We start from the raw sequence: 23377 nt of genomic DNA, 5'->3' as shown, positions 1-23377 counted from the left end.
TGCTTCTTGTCTTTAGTTTGTACAGGCACTCCTTGATGGAATGTCCCAATACTTGACAGATATTGCAAAACAATTTCTTTGGACAGGTTGTTTTCGTGTGACCTTCTACTTTACAGTTAGTGCACCGCATTTCCTTACTCCCCTTTTCGACCTTCAATTCCTTCATCATTCTCAACATATCTCGTCGGAAGGCTTGTATTGTTTTAGTTTCACCATCGTTGTTGCTCTCCTTTGTACTATCATCAGCACTGACTTTCTTCTTTCCTCGAGATAATGCCCATCACCCAATTGTAGACATTGGTGTACGATGATGGGGGTACCACCTTCATTTTCTTCCTCAACAAGGGGATCAACCCCTCAATGAACCACCGTTTTTTCATCCCATCAACTAGCTGGTTCTCCATTTTACTCAACAACTCCCTGAGCATACAATTGTAAGCTCTCACATTCTCATATTTTCCTTGTTTGGCATTATAGATTTTTGCCACAATTTCATTGTCATCCCGCAAGAGTTTAAATTCCTCCTAGAATGCCTTCTTCAAGCTATCCCATGAATTCAAGTGTCTCACTTCCAACTCTAAAACTTAATGTTGTAGGGTATGACCTCAACCGGTAGTCTTTGTTATCTTGGTCGCTTGCAGCCATATGGTTTCACATGTCTTGCAGTGTCTTACAGGATCCTCTGAACCATTACCGATGAACCTGGAAATTTTTTGCCTGTCCACAATTGGACTTGCTGAGGGGGTCACCATCATCCTCGAATGGTGTATACTGTGTGAAGGAACACAATAGGTCACTAAGAAGGGGGGTGAATCAGTGAATCTTTAAAAACTTTTAATCTAAATGTGCAGATACTAAAGATGCAAATCAAATAACACACACACACAAATCAAATCAAAGAACATAAGATTTAGGAGGAAAACCCAATGTGGGAAAAACCTCGATGAGAATAGTTGTTGGAGTCTATTGCTCCAATCCAGCCTCACAATAAAATCATTGATTACAATATGTTTAGGGCACCAACCCAAGGAGCACCAACCCTTGATGACTTTGAGCACCAACCCCCTAACAATTTAGAGCACCTACTCAGGGAGCACCTACCCCTACTCAGAGCACCCACTCAAAGAAATACAACAATATCAAATTTTTGAAATACAATGAAAAACCTTGTTACAAATGTGTTTTGTAACACTTACAAATTTTCCCTTTCTGAGAATAGTTCACTCTTCCTTCTGATCGTCTCCCTCTGATTTGTTTTCTCCCTTCACCCTACGTGACTAACCCACTATGTCATCTGCCTCGACTCTCCTCTATCTTGTCTTTGATCTCTACTACTCACTTCTGATCTTCTCATTTTGCTCTCTATCTAAGTCTTTGCTTCTAGACTCTCTCATGTCTCTGCTCTTCAACAGCTCCGCAACTGCACCTTCGATTTCAAAATCACGTCCTCTATATTTTTATCACAATTAACTTGTTTGTCTCTACCTACTCAGCTATCACACCTACCCCTATCAAATCTCACCAATCTCAGTATACATAAGATTTTCCCTCCAAGATAGAATTTAAAAATAATTCTTCTCGAGCTCATGAGAAATCATATCTTCCTATTGATTGGATATTCTGTACTCATCTCTTAGACAGATAGCCACCCATATTAAATACATCCTTTCTGTCATCAGATAGTTCTCTGTGTACCGATTACTAAGTTTAGTAATCTTCATCTGCACTAAGAGATCTGGTATCCTTCATCGAGACACACAAACAACCTGCAACTCGGTCGCCATTAATGCATTCTCCATTCTCTTTCGACCTGCCCTGAAAAGATTGACAACTACCTCATTAAACTCAACTTCATCCTCGACTTTGGCATATCAGGTTTCATATTCAACCACCTGGAAGCCACTTGTCTTCATTTTTGTCATCCAAGTCGCCTAGTCAATGTCGGTCAACTGCCATGTGGACCTCTGTGTTTATCGGCATGCACTGAGTCGTTAAAAATCTTCTTATTCAAAGTCCAAATCACTTGGTCAACCGCCACTTGGACCCCTATGTCTATCAGGTTGCCAACGTGTCGACAAAGTCATCTCAATTGATCACACCAACCTTAGACTTTGTCATTGCGGGATGGTGGGATGCGCACCATCTTCCTTTTATCTTACCCCGCAGGGTCCTCTTTCCATCCTTCTGCTTGTTGCAGGATGGCAGGGTACAGGCATCAACACTGTAGTTGTTACCCCACAGTGCATCTGGCCTCCGGTCTTTGACATTGCAGGATAGTGGCTCCACCTTTTCTTTCTTCTTTTGTTTCCTCGTGAGGTTTTCTTACTTCGGCTTTTCTCAGCGCGGGATAGTGGGAGACATCTCTCCATTCACATTGTGTTATCCCGCAAGATCATCATACACCCATTTTACATGGTGCGGGATAGTGGGATACACCGTTCTCTTTGTTCTTACATACCCTGTGCGACCATCGCATTTCTCTTTTCAATATTGCTGGATAGCGGGGGGACATTGTTTCCCCTTTGACTTTTTTGTCCCACACTGGTTTCACATTGGCCTCCATACCCTTATGGGGTGGCGAGATGCCTTCATCTACTTATATTTTCTTATCCTGCAGGCCCAACTTTCTTAAGCTTTTCTCATTGCAGGATAGCAAGGGCTACCATTTATTGCACTGTTATGTTATCCCGCAAAAGGTTATCCTCCTTCTGTCTTTTTCGTCGCAGGATGGCAGGCAACATCGTTTGCCTCGCTTTTGTGTTACCCTGCAGGGTCACATTTCTCTTGTCCATCACGCCACAAGATAGCGAGGAACCTCATTTGCATTGCTTAAATGTTATCCCCCAAGGTCTTTTTACTAACGACTAACATGTCACGAGATAGCGAGGGACGCCTTTAGCTTAGCATATATGTTACCCCATAGGGTCATTCAGCTATGATCCAACATGCGCTACGGGTCCCACACGTACACAGCACAACCTAAACAAACCAATGAGCTGCCGACATGTGTACACTTGCGAACACTTAGACAAGGTGGGGATGTAATGTCCCTACTAGTTAGAGATCACTGTCCTGCAAAACAGACTGTTAGAATGCAACAAATATATATGTAACTAATCTAATTTGCAGTTAAACTTCAATTATTTAATTAAAACTAATCTCAATTCGCCTTCTTGGAACCCATCTTGGTTCCAAGCCATACCAGGAAATCGATGGATAATTCGATTCTTGTCTTGGATGTAACATCTTACATCCAAGCCTACCAAGGAAGACCATCATATATGATCAATTCCTTGCCTTGGATGATGCATCTCATCATCCAAGTCTACTAGAGAGGACCGGCCAGATCCGTCCCTTCTTGAGTGAGCTTTTGACACCCAAGCCATCACATATATGCATATAAATACTCAGTATATACTGCCTACCAGGGATTATCATAATCCCTGAATTAGGCTAAGGGAATTTCCTCCCAATAGCCTCCATCATATAGCCACATTATTCATATAACATTCTACAATTCATTATCATTTTTCAATCCATAATTTATGCTTACATCTACATATTCCTTAATTCCCATTATTGATCCTACATACATATAGATATCCTGCATACATACCTATATTCATTGCTACATACACATAAGATAATATCACTATCCTACTATAGCTCTGTTAAAGGAATTGGTATATTATGATGTATGACAGAATATTCAATAATATATATGTGTGTGTGTGGTACACACGTCCACACACATATATACTCATGTGGCCAGTAAATACCTCTTACCTGTTCGCAGCCCGCAGCCCGCAGTTGCAATTCGTAGTCCGCAGTTTGCCATTTGCTGACCTCCCGTCTTCCCGCTTTCCCCCACTCCCTTGCCCTGGTCTCATACCTTATACCCCGTGGAGGGGAAGGGTTGCATCCCTCCACAGGTTCCTTCCGCGGAAAGGGTGCGACAGTGGTCGCAGCCCAGCCCCGTGGAGGGGAAGGGTTGCATCCCTCCACAGGTTCCTTCCGCGGAAAGGGTGCGACAGTGGTCGCAGCCCAGGCTGCGACTACCGTCGCACCACTTCCCGCAGGGGGGTGGTGTAAAGTCCTTTATAACATCTTAATTGCATTTAACATTATTCACTAACAATACATTTCTTCATTAGTAAATATATTAAATACATTAACATGGTTTAATCAATTATTTATAATAACCTTATTTAATATATTAGTAATATTTAATGATTTATTTCTTTTTGCAATATATTAACATTATTTAATCTATTAACATTAGTTTAATAATTGCTCCTTCATATTAATAAAATGTACATTAGGTGATACAGTAGGGGTCATCACTGTCCCTTCGTCTCAATTTTGCTTGTCCTTAAGCATATTTAGGTCTTCCTCTTTCTCCCAAGTAGCATCCTCATTTGGGAGATTCCTCCATTTAATCAGGTATTCGGTAATGGTTCGGTTCCTTAGCTCTTTTTTTCGCGTATCCAGAATGACCTCAGCGTACAAAGTGAGTTTCCCTTCATCATCTAGGGGAGGTAGTTCACTGCATGGCACCAAGTGTTGCCCGAGAACCTTTTTAAGTCGGGAGACATGGAACACATTATGTATTTTACTATCTTTGGGGAGTTCTATTTCATAAGCTACTTCCCCAATCCTTCGAATTACTTTGAAGGGTCCATAGAACCGGGGTTTCAACTTTTCAGCCCCATTCTTCTTGAGGGAAGATTGTTTATATGGTTGTAGCCTTAAAAACACCAAATCTCCGGCCTCGAACGACCTTTCCGTACGCTTCCTGTCTGCATAGATCTTTTGTTGATTTTGGGCTTGTTGTAAATTCTCTTTCAAGGTCTTCATGATGTCCATACTTTGTTGAACAAAATCTTGTGCTCTTGGTACTTTACTTTCTTGGGTTATTAACTCCCCAAAGCTTGTGGCCTCATAGCCATACAAGGCTTGGAAAGGACTCATCCCTATTGACATGTGGTGTGTCGTGTTGTAACAATGTTCTCCTAGGTGTAGCCACTTAACCCAAGCAGTCTGTTGCCCTGTAACATAATTTCTTAGGTAGCCCTCTATCCATTTGTTCACTATTTCAGTTTGCCCATCGGTTTGAGGATGGTAACTGGTACTAGGGGTCAAGACTGTTCTTGCCATTCTGAAGAGTTCCTGCCAGAATTGGCTAATAAACTTGCTATCTCTGTCACTAACAATATTCTGAGGGAGTCCGCGGAGTCTGAAAAATTTCCCTGAAGAATAGATCGGCTATTTGGTAGGCTTTGTATTCTGTGGAGACTGCCAGGAAATGGGCATACTTCGTGAGTCTGTCTACCACCACAAAAATGCTATCCTTTCCTTGTGCCCTTGGCAACCCTGTTATGAAATCCATAGAGATGTTCTCCCTTTTTTGATTGGGAATAGGTAATGGTTGAAGCAAACCAACTGGGTGGATGAGTTCAGTTTTATTGCGTTGACAGGTTAGGCACTCTTGTACATATTTTGGACATCTCTTTTTTGGTCTTTCCATGCATACTTTTCCCTAATGTGTTTATAGGTTTTATAGTATCCTTGATGTCCTGCCAGGGGTTATCATGGAATTCTTTTAGGATCTTGCTTTTGAATCCGGTTTGAGGGGTCAAGTATACCCTTCCCTTGTACAAGATGAGATCTACCCTAACTTTAAAATCTTCATTGGGAGGGTTTCCCTTCAAAATTTCCTTTGCTTGTGGATCTAGGTCATATTCATTAAGGATTTCTTCCTTCTAGTCCTTTGAAATGTTGGTAAGGGTATTGAGGTGGGCTCTTCGGGATAACGCATCTATTGCCCCGTTATTTACCCCTTTTACATATTCTATATCAAAGTCATAGGCTTGTATTTTGCTCACCCATTTTTGTTGCCTATCATTAAGATCCTTTTGGCTCAAGAAGAAGCGTAGGCTGTTATGGTCGGTTTTCACACTAAACTTCCCACAGACAAGGTATTGGCGAAATTTGGCCAACGCGTGCATTATGGCTAGCATTTCTTTGTCATAAATAGAGTAGTGTCTTTCTACTTCGGTAAGTTTACGGCTCTCAAAGGCTAGGGGGTATTTCTTTTGCATGAGGACTGCCCCAATTCTCTCCTCGGATGCATCACATTGTAGTTCAAAAGGTATAGAGAAGTCGCGAATGGTCAATACTGGACATGAGCTCATAGTTATTTTAAGTTGTTCAAAAGCCTTTTGGGCTTGGTCATTCCATGTGAAAGCCCCTTTCTTAGTTAGGTCAGTAAGGGGTGCTGCAATCATGGAGAACCCTTTTACAAAACATCTATAGTAGCTGCATAGTCCCACAAATCCCCTTAATTGTGTTAAGGTTCTAGGGGTGGGCTATTCCTTGATGGCCTTGATCTTTTCTTCATCAACACTTACTCCGGCCTCACTAATTTTGTGTCCTAGGTAGATGATTTCTTTCATCCCAAATTCACACTTGGAGACTTTGGCATATAATGATTCAGACTCAAGGATATTTAATACCTCCTCAATGTGTCAGAGATGTTCCTCCCATGTCTCGCTGTAAATAAGTATATCATCAAAGAATATTAGAAGAAATTTCCTCAATTGTTGCCTGAACGTATGATTCATGCATGACTGGAAAGTGGCCGGGGCGTTTGTGAGACCAAATGGTAGGACCAAAAACTCAAAATGCCCATAGTGACATCTGAATGCTGTTTTGGGAGTATCCTCTTCCCTCATTCTAATCTGATGGTATCCTGACCTTAGATCAATTTTTGAGAAATATCTTGCTCCGTGTAGTTCATCCATTAATTCGTCAATTCTCGGAATGGGGTATCAGTTTTTTATAGTCTTTTTATTTAGGGCCCTGTAATCTATGCACATTCTCATCGTCCCGTCTTTCTTCTTGACCAATACCACTGATGAAGCAAAGGAGCTGCTGCTTGGTTGGATGTGCCCCATTTCTAATAACTCTTTTATGGTTTTTTCAATCTCCTCTTTGAATTTGTGGGGGTGGTGATAAGGAGTGGTAATGACGGGTTTTGCTCCTTCTAATTCAATGGAGTGTTCAAATCCCTTTTTTGGGGGTAAGCCGGAGGGGATGTCTTCGAAGACTTTTTTGTGTCTCCTAAGGATGGGTTGTATATCACTATGAATGGTTTGACCTTCGGTCGGAGATTTATCCAAGACCATACATTGGGCGACCCACTCTCCTTGATCGTGCCTAAGGATTTTCTCCATTTTGTTACATGATACTATCTTTGGAGAGCCATCGGGAATTCCCTTTAGTGTTATCTCTTTCCCTTCATGTTGTAAGCATATCTCCCGATTTGGACTGTCCATGGTGAACCGGCCCAATGAATTTATCCATGGCATCCCCAAAATGATGTTGTTCTCTAAGTTCACCACAAAGAAGTTCCTCTTAATTGTATGTCCCCCCATGGTGACTTCCAATTGAGGTATAATTTTAGTGCACCTGTCTATGACTCCGTTGCCCGTGATCACTTCAAATCCTCCAAACTCTTGAGTTTTTAACCTTCTCTTTGCTGCTAAGTGTTTGCTAATGAAATCGTGTGAGGCTCCTGTGTCTACCAAGGCGATTACGTTCTGTCCTTTGATTATCCCTTTGAGTTTGAAGCATCTTCACGAATCCAACTCTGCCTAAGTACACCAACGAACGAACGCCACCTGGACATCTGCAGACATATTTAGCCTAGCATGATGGGCCAATGAGTAACACAAGTTGTCTGGTCGAACTGCCATCAAAGAAGATTTTCAACATATCTCGACCTGCAGTGTTCATGAATTAAACCCTGCAATCCATGTTCTTCTGCAACCTACAACTGCAACCTGCCCTAGTCGACATCCCAGTTGACATCAATGACAACATTTGCCAACACTGTGTGCCCAAGACCAGATTGGACTACTTTGCTCTCGACATTCCGATGCTTCACTTGCAATCTTAGCCATGTCCAATCCCTCTACCCATCCATCGTCTGCGTCCTCTACACCTTGGCTACCTTCCTCGTTCCTGGACTCCCTCCTCCCCAAGTGTTTGGATCAGGCCCCCCTATTCTCAATCCCTCTCTTATGGATAGGCTCTCAATGCAGTGAAAATTGTGTTCAAAGATTTTGGCAACCTCGCTTTGGATGTCCCTGGCTTCGTTGTCTTCTTCATCATGTACCGATTGTATGGACGGGCTACTTTTTGTGGATTCAATCCCTTCATCCAACACTAGGTGTACGGACTAATTATTTACCTGGTTGGCAAGATCCTTGTTTACTTTGTCCGAGAGTGGTAGATTCCTGGCAACTTCCTCCCACTCACTCCACATACGTGGTCTCTACCTCTCCCGATTACGGCTTTGGCTAACACTTCTTCTCTTACTCCTTGCTAGACTTTAGGACTCCTCAACTATTCTTCATAATCACTATTGTCTGTCACTTTGTTCCTTGATTTAGAGCGATCTTCTCAGTGATCCCTCTCTCTCCTCCTGAGTGTTTGCAATGCATTTTCTTTCTGTGTTTGGTCATAGGGGCACTAATTTCCAGGGGTACGGTGTCTACTCATATCCCTCTCTTCTTCCTCCCTACAGTTTCTCTCCTCGTACCATTGACGTATCTGTTGCCGACACTGATCTTGGTTTTTGTCCTCGCGCAAGTCTTGGAGAGCAATGAGGTTATGTTCCAACAACGTTAGTAATCTGGAAAGGAGATGATCAACAACGTCGTTCATTGTCAAGTTGTCCCGTACAATGCTCTCAGGGACCTCGTTTTCACGAGCCTCCCATCGAATGTATTGATTGACGAATACTTCCCACAAGTATACCAAATCCTGGGTCAACTCGTCCTGCCTAGGGTCGTCCTCTTTCTCAAATGAATCTGGTTGTTCAATCAATTGGCCCATCACTCCACCATTCTTGGCCACTTAAATCTCTAGGTTTGAATTGGCAACGGCGCCAAAATGTTTACTTTCAAAAGGAAATTATTTGAATATGCAGAGTAAACAAGATACAAAAACATGCCATACAATAGTACCATATAACAATAATCAACACAATAACATGGCAGAAAGATGTGTCCTTTATTATCAAAGTGTAATGTGTATATAATCATGAATGTTTCCCGATAAAACAATCAAAGTATATGTAGTGCCTAACGGTTGGTTAAGACTGCCAATTGTCGGCAACTACCACCGACCTCTCAAGAACAAAAGTAATTGCACTACCAATTATCATACTAACAATTTATTTATGATTATGGCATAACTATTGCCTACATTGATGCTCTTGTTGAAGAGATATAAGAAAATTATTCAATATTGATTGCGATTTTTCATTGTGTATTGAGATTTGACAAGACACTAATAGTTGAGCTCATACCCATACCCAAGGGAAAAAAAATTGTCATCCTGTCATATCTGAACCCCATACCTATCTACCTTAACTGACTTACAAGGTATCACTTATTACCTATCTTAAATTGACTTACAATGTATCATTTTTAACCTCACATACATTTTTGACACATCCATGTCCTTTATTCAACCACGAGGACTCAATATTGATGCTAAAATAGGAGCCATCACTTACAAGTAAGGAGGACCAATCAAAGGATTAACTCTTTCTTTGAGTGGTATTTCAATCCTCGTTGTTTACAACTTTATGCAAATATCATTATTTGAAACTTTTTGTGGTTAAGCATTACACTTTTCTGATAAATGAGATGTTTCCTTAGTCGTGACTGATATCATCACACCAGAAGCAAAACCTAGTTCAAGATCTTCACATATCTAGGTGATATTAATGGAAGTCATGTGCAACTTCAACTCTGGGCTTTTAAAAGGCCTAGTTAACAAAATGATTTCAAATGATAAGGAATAATAATAAGATAGCTGTTGACTAAGGAAGAGGACCCAATAGTTGAGTGAATGCTACTAGATGTGAGGGCAAATGGAACTAAAAAACCATTTCTTGTTTGAATAAAAGTTATTAGATCCAACTTTTAAATCTTCTGTTTAAATAAAAAGCAGTCATCACAACATCACATTAAAAATACACAAGGTATCAGATGTTACTTTCAAATCTTGTGTTGAATAAGCAGCACTCATCGCATCATCACATTAGAAAAACGATAACTCAAGTGATGACACATAGATGCACTAAAAAGACATGACTTAATGTACAAGATATGGAGCAGCCTAATTTACTATATTATAAAAAAATTAAATGTCTTAAAAATAAGCTTCTACTTAATTTAAATACCCCAAAGGCTTAGTTTAAAATTTTGGTTGTCTGACGCAGCTCCAAATAAGAGCAGTGAACCCTTCAATGTAGGGTGCCCAACTACTGCCCCGCTTACCTTATTTATTAATTTAATGATAAAAGTGATTCTTTCACAATATGACAGGGTTGTTTCACTGATTCACATATGGAATAAAATTAACTGCTAAAGTTTAAGATGGTAGCATTCTGGAATGGAAGGTCTTGCATGAGATCATCCACAAGGAACATTCAAAAAATCAAAGGCTTCATGTTGGACCCCAAACATGCTAGGAATATCTCTAGAATATTTTAAGTAGGTACAGCAAACACTTTACCTGGCGATGAAGGCCTTCCCAAAAGAAAAGAATAGAGGCATTAGGATTCTCAAGTATCTCATGTGCCTTTCTACTTTCATAATTTGTATACCTGGTTTATCATCATGAATAACAAATGATATAAGAGTGAGTTAATGCTGAATCATCAACAATGCATCCATAAAAATGACTCCTCATAAATAGTCACATAATGAAGTGATTTAGAACAGCGTATATTAAGTATAGCAACTATGATATCCAAGTTTAGTATAAAAAGAAGCCTTACCAAACAAAACCATGTTCATCAACTCCTTTCAGCAAGACCATACGTACAGAACTACAAAAAAACAACATTAAATGTGACAGCTGTACAAGGCCATTAAGAAGCTGCAATATTTCACTGTTGAATTAAGCCTAGACTGCCTTGTTGATTTTTCCATGATTTAGAGTTCTGATATGATAATTAATTGAACAACAATCAGAGATATGCTTTTCTTGGAAATAACAGTAAAATTAGAATGATATATATTTTATATAGTAAAACAACATACGGATGACCAGATTTATCTGTAGTCGCCAAAGCCATTGCATTTGGCTCATTTAATCCAGCCACTACAGCATCCTCGAACCATTCTTGGAACTGCAAAATAGCAGCATTACATCGATAATATAACATTATCTGTTCACTTCATATAGCAATCTTAAGTCAAACCATGTATTGGTCCTTGTCTAGTCATGTATTCTTGTTGACTATACATAAAAATTGTAGACCATCAAACTATACTAAAGATTTTCACAACTTTATCTTTTTTGATCTTGGCTTTCAAACAGAAAATAAATAATCAACCATTCAGAAATGGTTTGTACTTGTTTAATTGGATCATCCTTCAATTGTTCTTCAAGAAAAACTGGAGAAATATAATTCTCTCGAAGAGCTGACACATCAACTGATGGGGGCTTTCCAATGCGCACACACATAGCAGTATCTGGATACTGAGGAAGCTGTAATGAGTATTTTCTTGCAACTTCTGGAGGCACAAACCTACCCCCTAGAAAGTGATGGGGGCCTGTGAATTTCCTCACACACAGTTTTGGTGCAGTTAAAGACACCTGAAAAAGCAAGTGACATGTCTGTAGTAAGCAACAATAAGTGTATAAACCAGCCACAATAGGCCTTTGCTTCCACAGTCAGTTCTCTATGCATTTTGAATGGACGCCAAGATTAAATAATGAAATCTAAATAGATATGAGCCAAACAACTAGCAGTAATTATCTTGTGTAAGAAGATAAAATAGCATGGATGATGAGAAACCAGCATATCTGGACTAAGGCCTGTGTCATTTATATCGCCTTCTTCCACATGCCATCCAGAGGGAATATCAACTGACACAACAAAAGGTGTTCCACCATTTTTGGAAGTAGAAGCAGTTGCCATGACAAGTTTGTGAATCAAAGCATCAAAAGGAGGCCTTGGTGTACCTACAAGATTCAAATACTACACTCTTAAAGTTAAAATGCATATATATATTATGACCATGAACATTAAGACGAGCCAACATCTCAACAAACTGAAAATTATAGTTTATTATATTTTTATAATAAGGATCCCACTTTGGAATACTGCCACCATTTTCACAATTCCATGTGCTGCATGCATTAAAGGCACGATACCTAATAGATTAGTTTCAAAATTAACTGAGCCATTTCAACATGCAAATTCTCTTAATCAACAATAATCTTGGATTCAATTTCTACCCATTTCAGCATAATACAATCATTGACACTGCAGAAAATTAAAAGAAATCCCAGTATGAGCATTGGCATTGTCTACAAATTGACACATAGGCCAAGGTTGTCATATTCTTCTTTTCTACAATTAAAATCCTATGGGCAAGCCTTGCATCTCTTTTTTATTTTTAAAACTCGAGCAGTTTGTAATGAAAAACTGAAAAGGCAGTGAGAAAACAAAAAAGTCTATTCATTTAAATTTGGGATTCAAAATATAGTAGGATGCATCCGACAAGATTGGCCAAAATATGCAGAAGTTAGCATTTGCAGATGGGGTCCTAAAACTCGGTTTCATGATAAAGAAAATAGACCAAATCATTTTAAGACAGAAGATTTAAACGAAAGAAAAAAGAACAGATTCATAGAGTGAAAAAGTGGGTTCGAACAAGTTGAATTATGACTGACAGTCCAGCGGGCACCACTGAATGGTAAAGATGGAGTGCTCCACAATGAGATCTGTGTTCAATTCCCCTTAGCCACTACTAGGTAAGTTTCTGTTGTATTAATATAGCAAAATGAAGTGCAAACTGTAGATACTTGGGGATTAGACCCCATTTGTGCTCCATGGGCCAACGAGAAAGTAAATTCTCATTTGACATTGGCCAATAAAGGAAAAAAGCTATATCTTTTTCCTAAATGTGATACAAGAACCTCAACAAACAAGGATAGTTTTCTTTCACCCCAAAATCCAAGAGACGTATGGATAGTTTTCTTTCACCTCTGTATGGATTGCTCATAAATATCATAGCATCTTTTAATTTCCCTCTTGTTTGTCTTTATTTGCAACTAAAAATTGTTTTTCAATTTCTTGTATGCAATTCGCTTGCATATATTTACCTGCGTAGAAAAATCAATTTTCTGCCTGTATTTTCCCTTGCAAGTGAATTTTTTTAACTCTGGACAGTTTGTTAGAATATTTGTCATTAATGTCGAGTACAGAATTGGCAATTCTGATGCAATGCAGAAGTTAAATGAAATTTGCAGAGATTGTGAAACTCTGGTTTGGATTGTAATGCCAGTGTAATGATCATCATTTTTTTCTTGGTTGTTTCGTGAATGATAACTAATCCTGATAAAGAACAGATTTATTAATCTTGATGTTGAAAAGCAAACCCATACAAATCAGATTAATATTGAAGAGAACAAACACATACATTTTACAAGTCCCGTTGGTTCTATCTGAATAATTTAATCTTCGTGTTAATACTCAAGATTCGATCTGTGTTGAATGATCAAAATGCAATTTTCACTTCTATTCACTTACAAAATATCTCAGAAAATTGATTGATCGTTTCAGTTCGATGATAGTTATTAGGATATCATCACTACTAGGGTTCTTGCAGTCACGTTTTATTGCTTTTTCATAAACATGTTAAAGGATTGGCATTTGATATACATTGGTTCTAATGGTGGTTGATGCAGTAAGAACTGTTACTATCTCAGTTATGGTTTACAGACTTCCTTAAGTATAGTCACCTCTAGAGCCTTGCACATGCTTCAGCCACATAAGTGTCAACTTTTAAATAAGAGATGTCAGTTGTAACTACTAAAGCTGCAGTTGTAACTGCTTAGGCAGTTGAAACTACTTATAACCATACAACCAATGGAAAAAAGATATACCGTTGCTCAAGTTCGATGGTTGTGAAGTTGATTGTCAATTGCCATTGCAGAGCATAAGACGTATCATTCATGTGCCATTCCCAATAAACTTAGTGTCAACTTATGTGATGTTTCTGAAAAGTAGTAATCAGAATGCCATGATTTATAAATAAGACTCTGCAGTCGATTATGGGTGATGAATGGAGTATAGAATCTATTGAAGAAAATCTGATCAATGTGCAAACTCTGAGGTATACAGTATTTATGCAAGTTATTTGTTTTGACAGATCAAAGCATTGTGTCAAGTATACATTGATTAGTTGATTCAAATAGCGAGAAAGGTCTGATAGTACAGTGATTTATAATATCTTGTTTCGAGTTATTGTGAACAGGACTTATCAAAAGTTTGCAGACTGTATATTGTTTGTAAAATTCTTAACAAATTCTATCTGAGTTTGTGAACAAAACTTCTAGGTTGCTGATGGATGGTATTGAATCTGTAAAGGTTAATCAGGAGATTCTTAGCATTATGATGTATAAATCAGACCAAAACATCTGAAGGATGATGTTATTCAGTTTGTAGTATTTCTACTTGTACATCTTTATAGTTGTGAAGTTAAAGTCTTCATAGTTGTGAAGTTAAAGTTGCAGATTGTAAATCAGTAAAAACTTGTTTTGTAACATCCTTTGGTTGATGCCTCAATGATGCTGGGTTGGTGCTCAGATTGAAGAGTTTATGATAACAAGAGTTGGTACTCTTTAGCAAGGAATTGAGTGATTCCTTAGGGTTGGTGCCCTTAAAGTGTTGTAAACAGTTTTATTCGTGACACTAGATTAAGACAGTAGATCCTAGCAGCATTTCTCACCATGGCTTTTTCCATCCTGAGTTTTCCACGTATTTATTGTGCATTAGCTTCATCATGTGGTTGCATTCCTTTCAGATTTCAGTTTAAAGTTTTATTAAAGTGCATCAAAAGTTTTAACTGGTTAATAATCTGAATCTTATCTCTTCTACTGATTCACCCCCTTCCTGCAACCCCCGGGCCTTTCAATAGAAGAATTGTGTTCTACAATTGGTACCAGAGCCTAGTGTTTGAAAAGGCTTAATCAACATAAATAGATCTTGGTTAAAGAACACATGGCTTTTTTAGAAGGACCTTCCTCAAATAAAGCCCCCTTATTTGATGGTACTAATTATGCTTTTTGGAGTATTAGAATGGAAAGTTATTTGTCTTCTTTGGGGTTTGATGTATGGATGTCAGCTGTTAATGGTTATATAATGCCTACAACTCCTTTAACTGATCTTGCTGATAAGAGAGAGTATGAAAATAATGCTAAGGCTAAGAATGCAATTCTGTGTGGTTTGTCTAACACTGAGCTTGTTAAAGTAATGTATTGTTAAACACGACTCTGTAGTTGTTCAGAATGTTTTGAAGTCTTTACCTTCAAGATATAATGCTAAAATCTGAACAATTGAAGAAGCCAGAGATCTCAGTAAAATTACAATTGATGATCTACGTGGCATTCTCATAGCATATGAAATGGGAATGGATGGTGAAAATACTTCTAAAAGAGTAGTTGTTTTTAAAGCAACAAAGAAAACAAAGGAAGTAAGTTCAGAGTCAGACTGTGATATTAATGAAGCTTGCAAAGCTTGTTAAAAAACTCAAAAAAGTGTTTTGGCAATTACAAAGGGAAGCTACCCTTCAAATGCTTCAACTGTGAGAAAATTGGGCATTTTGCTACTAATTGTCCCTATACCAAAAACGATAAAGATAATGAAGAAGGCTTCAAGAACAAAAACAAAGACTAGTTTCCTTACAAACAAAAAAATTCTTCAAAGAAGAAGAAAAGATTGTACATCAAAGAAGATAGTTCAAATTCACAAGATACCAATGAGTCTGATGCTAGAAACTGTGAGACATTGTTCATGGCAATTGGGTCACTACCGCAAATCAGAGTGATAAAGATTTGCATGATGTTGAAGAAGGAGAAATAGATCTTGAAGGAGAATTATTATGTGCCCTAGATGAAATCACGAGATTGAAGAAGGAAAATTCTCAGCAAAAGGTTTCAGCATTAAAGGATAATGAAGCCTTGAAGAAAGAACTTGAAGAAGGTGATCAGATGATTATCAATCTGAAGGTTGAAATTGAAGAAGGTAAGAGATGAGAAGAGGTAATCAATTCTGAACTTATGTTAGAATCTGAAAACTGTTCGAAGTTAGAAAGTGTAGTAGCCTTGAGAAATGAACTTGAAAAATTGAAGATTGTGTTTGAATGAAAAGCTAAATTTGAGAAAAGTTCTGATATGTTGGATGAAATGTTAGCTAACGAAAGATTAGATAAAGGCAAAACTGGTTTGGGTTTTGACAAAGGCCAAAATTCTAGTTCTTTCAATGGGAAGGATAACAATGATGGTTTTGATAAGGTTCAAAGGCAAAAAAGGTATCCATAGTGGCATCCTCCTACAAGAAGAGTGACAACAAACAAGTTTTATCCTTTTTATGGTTATTGTGATTTCTAGTTCTACAATTATCTTGGTCATAAAGCAATTAATTGGAGTTATATCAAGAAGGAAAGCTAATTTTGTTAGTCGAAATCCTTTTGGTTCTTTGAAAGACTTCAATGTGATCTGCTATAAATGTCAAAATATTGGTCACAATGCAAGCTAGTGTAGCTTGAGTTTTGCATAACAGAAAAGGACTGGAAGCAAATTCTTAAAGGATTCTGATTTATCACATTACAAGCCAGTGTATCCAGGGGACTGATTTATCCATTGCTGAGAGTTGACTCTGTTAAAGTGTTTATATGCAACAGTCGAGGACAAGATAACAAGGAGACAAAATAAACTCGATATTATGGTGTGTTGTTTTCATCTTTGAAATTTAATTAAGAGTGCTACAAGTTGTAGATGTTAAATACAACTCCAGGCAGCAAACATGGTAAGTGGATTGCCTTACCATGGAATGAGAACCCAAACATAGCATCCACAATAATGTCAAAATCACTAGCCAATTCTGTTGGCAAATCATCCGGTAGCAAGAATGGAACAGCAAGTGCCTCCAGCTATAAAACACAGAAAAACATAGTCTAAGACATTTTAAAAGAAAATTAACGCAGATATTGTCTTACAATAAGCTTGAAATTTCATTGAGCAAACTGTCAAATAATTTTTGTGGGAACTGCATCTAAGACAAAATGTACCTGAGTAACAAGCCCATGGTAAAGAGGCTTATCAGTGCGTCTGGGATAGCAAACAAATGGCATGTATCCAAAATGATAAAGGTGGCGTGCAGCCACCAAACCATCACCACCATTGTTGCCAGGGCCACAAATTATTAGCACTCGGTTGTACTCATTTGGTTTGTAAACCTAGGTAAACCCAGCAAAGATGTTAAATAATATAAGGCATCAAAACAATTATTTTGCATATTTTATTAAGCAAGAAATTTTTATAAACATAGAATTAAACTGATACAAACAACATAGTCATAAATACTCTTAAGCTTCTAAAGTCTGTGGAATAAAGATTATCTTAGTGAAGAATCATATACCCTAGGTGATTGTTTAGCATATAGAAACGTCACTGTGCTAGATGAGCAAATCCTAAAGCTAAAAAGTGATGAGATGGTTCTTTCTTTCATTTCCTTTTCTATCGAATCCCTTAGACTAGTCTTATCACTGTAAAATTGTCAATTTAGTGCAATTATTTGTAGCTTAGAATCTCTGTTGTGAGCTATCACAGATCAGAGGACCTTTGTAGTTAAGAATTTTTCAATTTTCATGCTGTTGGATAGCTTAAGTCTGTTCTGTATATCTTCCTAAGCTGCAAACTGCAGATGTTAATGCTGATTGCCTTTAGTAGTACTGCAAGTGCATACCTTATGTATAAAATCCTCTCATAGATTTGTAGTTTTTACATGTCTTCAAAAAAAAATTCTACTTCGATATCAATTTGTCTAACTCAAATGTCATGATAGATATTCATTGTTCAATATTAAAATAGTAAATTCGGGAATCAGCGTTATCTCTTCATAAAGATCATCATTAACATTAAATGGTATAGGTAGACTAGAGAATCACAAGGAGTAAGGATCACTGGCAGTTGCATTAAAAGTATGTTGACTATCTGAATTCCTCAAAAAATGAAGATAGTTAGGCTATGGAAGCATCCAATTCAGTATGTTATGGCTCTACATCATACAACTCCTTTGCCCCTTCCTTGCAATCATTTTGTTTGTGCAAAATAAGGCACAAATTCGAATTCACATAAACTAATTGCTCTACCTTTTTTTATGCCAATCAGTTGCACTTTACTTTGTGAATGGAGGAGTGTATATTCCAATTGCACTCAGATGTAAACAAATTGACAACCAATTGACACAAAATTAGAGAGTTGAGCTATATAAAATAAGTGAAACTTCAAACTTGAAAAAAATTATCAAAAAAATTAAAAAATTAAAATTTAGAGAGTTTTAGATTAAAAATTTTATACTTGCAATAGAAGCTTGATCGCAAGAGGTTATAGGTGTTGGAATGCTTGGTCATGCATATACCACCAATTGTTAGCATTCTTCTCATATTTGTCATGAGAAGTGTGTTGTGACCTAATCACACATCACCCCATCCCAGATAGGGACCCCCCTAGCTTTTAGGCCCTTTTGATCGTTTGGCCTTGGTTTTTGTGTGTGTTGGTAGCAGTCTCTTCAAATCTCTCCGCGTTGCGGATGTTTGGGGGTCAGTTAGAATTAATCTGCTTCTCTATCAAGCGAATTCTATGAAGTCTAGGGCATGTTTTGTCCTTTTTCTAGGGTTTTGCCTTTTGTCCTAGATTTTAGGGGTTCCTGTTAGGGTTTCGGGAAAACTGGGCATATGACTGGAATCAGGACCCTTCAAGGGACCTCCCAGTAAAATTTGAGCCCAAACAGGGCAACTTTCTATTTTTAGAAAGTCCCTATTTTTTAGGGATTTTTCCGAGTCCCAGAATGTCGCCATTTTGCCAAAAATCAAACTTACTATTTTTAGTAATTTCTATTTTTAAGTTTCTATTTATAGTAAGTCATTATTGCACCCTGTTTGGGGATCTAATGCTGACACCTGGAAAGTTTCTATTTTTGAAAAGTCAGTACTGGCAGGGTCAGTCAGACAAGGCGTTCGCAGACATTTCTAATTCCGGAAAGTCAGATAGCAGACAAAGATAGCCAGAAATGGGTCAAGTGCTGGAAATCCATGCCTAAAATGGAAAGCTCAAGAAAACACTTCAAAAGCACAGGAGGTCAAAATATTCTAAGTCTGGAAGCCATTCACAGGTGGAAAAATCCATGTATCCATGGACAAAGCCAAAATGCGCCCAAGGCTAGACTGGGGCGCCAAAACCAAGAAGGCATTCACAGGTGGAAAAATCCGTGTATCCATGGACAAAGCCAAAATGCGCCCAAGGCTGGACTGGGGTGCCAAAACCAAGAAGGCATTCACAGGTGGAAAAATCCGTGTATCCATGGACAAAGCCAAAATGCGCCCAAGGCTGGGCCGGGGCGCCAAAACCAAGAAAGCATCCACAAGTGGGAGAATCCGTCAATCCATGGACAAAGTGAAAATGTGCCCAAGGCTAGGTTGGGGCGCCAAAACCAAGATGTCATTCACAAGTGGGAAAATCCGCCAGTCCATGGACAAAGTGAAAATGCGCCCAAGAAAATGTGCCCAAGGCTGGGTTGGGGCGCCAAAACCAAGATGTCATTCACAAGTGGGAAAATCCGCCAGTCCATGGACAAAGTGAAAATGCGCCCAAGGCTGAGCTGGGGCGCCAAAACCAAGAAGGCATTCACAGGTGGAAAAATCCGTGTATCCATGGACAAAGCCAAAATGCGCCCAAGGCTGGGCTGGGGCGCCAAAACCAAGAAGGCATTCATAGGTGGAAAAATCCGTGTATCCATGGACAAAGCCAAAATGCGCCCAAGGCTGGGCTGGGGCACCAAAACCAAGAAGGCATTCACAAGTGGGAAAATCCGTCAGTCCATGGACAAAGTGAAAATGCGCCCAAGGCTGGGCTGGGGCGCCAAAACCAAGATGCCATTCACAAGTGGAAAAATCCGTCCGTCCATGGACAAAGCCAAAATGCGCCCAAGGCTAGGCTGGGGTGCTGAATTCAAGAAGGCATTCACAAGTGGAAAAATCCATGAATCCATGGACATGGTGAAAATTTCACCTAAGCTAAAAATTAAAATTTTGCCTAAGGCATGGAATCCAAGGGGTCAAGAAGGAATAAAAAGCAAAATTCCCCTCAGGCAAATTTTCGAATATGCTATTTTTAGACACCAAATCCCGACCAAAAGTGGAAAATTTTATAGATTTAGAATCAGGATGAAATTCCCCATCCAATGAAGCTGACTCCTAAATTTTAGGAAGATCCCTAAAAAATAGGGATGTGGAGAAGAGCCATGAAAATTCCTTCGAAAGCAGGAGATGACAAGTTGGAGTAGAATCGAGCAAATCTTGAGCAAAATCCTTCAAAATTGGAAAGAATGAAATCAACAAGTTGGCAAGAGGAATCTTCCAAGTATGACGCATGACTTGGAGCATTTAAGGAAAGTTCTAAATTTGAACTCGTTCGCATGGGAAGTTGCCTTTGCATGGCATAGTGATTGGGGAAAGTATGACGCGCCATAAATGCAATTACTAATTAGATGCCTCTTGAGAATTCTATATAAGTTGGGAAAGGCATTTCATTTCTCACGTGCAAGATTCAGGAAAGAAGAAGTGGAGAAGTGAAGAATATTCATACTTAGTCTCTATTTTCATCATTTCGAAGTGCTTCCAAGATGGCAAAACCCAGGAAGGCAGCTACTATCTCCAGACAGGCATTGATCAAAGCGAAGATGAAGGGTTTTCTTCCTCATTCCCGGTTGAATTCAAGATGGGAAGAAATCAGCGATACTAACCTTGGCATGTTCAACTTGGCTGCATTCAAGATCCGAATGTTCGGAACAGCAGGGCATAATCCATCCCCGACAGCTGTCAGAATTGTGAGAAGTGGAATAGTTGCAACAGCTGGCTTTCCTCCCACTATTCAATGCCCAGATCTGGTCTTGGAATATGCAGCACATTACAATCTGGAGCGGAAAACAATCTCAACGCCAGATGGCAAGTTACTGGCAACATTGACTCCAGAGTCAATTGGTGAAGCTTTCGGAATCCCTTCACATTATTCCATGACGTACAGGACTAGCAGCGAAGCTCAGGGAGTATATGAAGCAGGCCCCACCAGGTGTGCTGATTTGATCAACAAGCAGTGGTTGCTGAAGCCTAGAGTGCACGCTTCCAAAATGCCCAAAACTCTCACAATCTTCGAGTTCAAGCAGGAGTATGTGGACCTGATAAAGATGCTGAGCAGAGTAATGGGATGCTCACATTCGGTGAACTTCGAGCCCTAGATGTTCTTCTACATAGGCGAGATCATGAATTCAAATACACTGATCGACTAGGCTAGATTGGTTAGTCACTACTTGCATGAACAATTGAAGAACCTGAAAGAGAAAAGGTCTCAGTCCTTTTTTATGAGCTCCTACTTGTTCTATATGCTTGCATGAAGAGGAGGATTCGATGGGTTGCCAACAAGAGGAATCATGGGCTGCGGACCAACTCAATTAAAAGTGCATGAGTGTTATCCTCAGCTACATCTCTCCAATATTAGCTCTTACAGGTTGGCAAATGACACCTTCACCATGTACCTGACACGACTTATGCAAAATAAGTTACACATGAGGTTGTCTCCACAGGCAAGTGCCTTGGTCCAGAGGTATGGCGTTGCGTTCCTGCAATTCCCCAAATTCACCTACATCAGGACGCAAGGGTTCTCCTTCCAGTCTTACAAATTGCCCAGATATCCGTCAGACAAGCTTATATTGCTCGAGCTCATGAGGCAGTTAACTACCTATGATCAACTGCAGAAGAAGAAGAAGAAGCAATCTATTGAATTTCCAATTGTCTTGGGGGATTTCATGGAGATATGCCCAGGTTTGGAGGCTGCTGAAAGTGCAGCAGGGGAATTGGCATTCTATCGCCTACCATTTTACACATCCAGGGCCCAATATGATCCTTACAGCCAGATTAGGAAGGTTGTCGGTGTCAAATTCATACACAGATTTCACTTAGAGGATTACTAGGCAAGTGTCGAGGATGACCTTGAGGTCAGGAGAAGAATGCATTCCAGACTCCCCCTCGACACCATCAGAATAAGTGAAATTCATCAAGTACCGGATCAGGTGAAGGAAGATTCAGATTTGACGCAACCCGAATTCGAGAAAGTGAAGGATCAACCTATCCAATTGCCAGATTGGTCAAAGCCTGAGGTAGATGATTTGAACATCTTAGCTAGACCAGTGCTAAAATTCACCAAGAACTGGAATGACAGGCAGATAAGAAAGCTGGTAGAAGACAATGTCCATCTGACATACCAACTTATGGGAAATCTGGATCCCACAGCGAGGCAACTGAAAGCTCTTCACAGGTTCAGGCAGGAAGAGAAGCCCAGATGGACAAAGGAAAAAATGCCCCAAAGAGGCCAAGAGCAACAAAGATGAAGGATATCCAGCAAAAAATCCCACACGAAGTTCAACAGGAAGCCCAACAAAAAGAACCTCCACAAAAGAGAGCAAGGATAGGAAGGGAGCATTCACCAGTTAGCTCCTCGAGCATACAGGAAGTGGAGATGTTTCCACATCCCATAGGCCCACTTCCAGGGAACGTTCCAGCGCCGGATATACTCAGCATCAATGCTTCACAAGGCCATCATCAACGAAGAAATCAAAGGCAAGAAAGTCCCCCGCACCAGGAGGAAGTTCACCAGGATAGCTTCGTGGAGACTATCCTTGGTGAAATGGAAGAGGAATCTCAGGAACAAGTACATGCAGACAATCATAGCCATTCCATCCCCGCGCCTGATTGGTTGATAGGCAGATTGGGGAATGAAGTAGAAGGAGGAACCAATCCTGCTCAAGAGTTAGAAGAATTATTGAAGAGGATGGATCAACCACCGGAAAGGAAGGCTCCCCGAAAGTTTTTCAAGGTAGTCAGGGAAGAATCCGGATCCCGGACTTTGCACATCGCTGAACCTACAGTGGATAAAGATAGGAGTGAGATTAGGCAAGAGAATTACGTCATCAGACAGGTTGATCTTGGCCATGCTTCCACCAGTCAAGTTGTGGGGGATTTTGAAGATTCCTCCTTAGCCATGAAGGAGAAGTTGTTAAAATCAAAGGCAAAATGTAAGCGGCTAAGGGAGAAAAATAGATTTCTATGCGAATATGTCAGGAGTTTCAAAAGACCCCTCAGGGAAGCAGGTCCTTCATCCACTCCTCCTCCCTTCCTTCCCAAGGAAGTAGTTGATGATGCAGAACTTATTAGAGCAATGGCACAAC

At 39.4% G+C, this 23377-nt stretch overlaps 1 protein-coding gene across 1 annotated transcript in view; it reads right to left on the bottom strand.

The window, feature by feature from the left end:
- Positions 1 to 23377, bottom strand: part of LOC131062988 (uncharacterized) — a 75813-nt gene that overhangs the window by 24509 nt on the left and 27927 nt on the right. The window contains exons 6-14 of the mRNA XM_059215510.1: positions 17166 to 17333; positions 16922 to 17027; positions 11885 to 12051; positions 11440 to 11682; positions 11124 to 11212; positions 10859 to 10909; positions 10594 to 10684; positions 4508 to 5169; positions 3787 to 4096 (exon numbers count right to left, since the gene is read on the bottom strand). Of these exons, the coding sequence (XP_059071493.1) occupies positions 3787 to 4096; positions 4508 to 5169; positions 10594 to 10684; positions 10859 to 10909; positions 11124 to 11212; positions 11440 to 11682; positions 11885 to 12051; positions 16922 to 17027; positions 17166 to 17333 (1887 nt within the window). The remainder of the gene's footprint in view (positions 1 to 3786; positions 4097 to 4507; positions 5170 to 10593; positions 10685 to 10858; positions 10910 to 11123; positions 11213 to 11439; positions 11683 to 11884; positions 12052 to 16921; positions 17028 to 17165; positions 17334 to 23377) is intronic.

This window comes from Cryptomeria japonica, chromosome 2 (assembly GCF_030272615.1).
Source record: "Cryptomeria japonica chromosome 2, Sugi_1.0, whole genome shotgun sequence".
NCBI lineage: Eukaryota > Viridiplantae > Streptophyta > Pinopsida > Cupressales > Cupressaceae > Cryptomeria > Cryptomeria japonica.
This window is presented reverse-complemented; position numbering and strand designations above follow the sequence as displayed.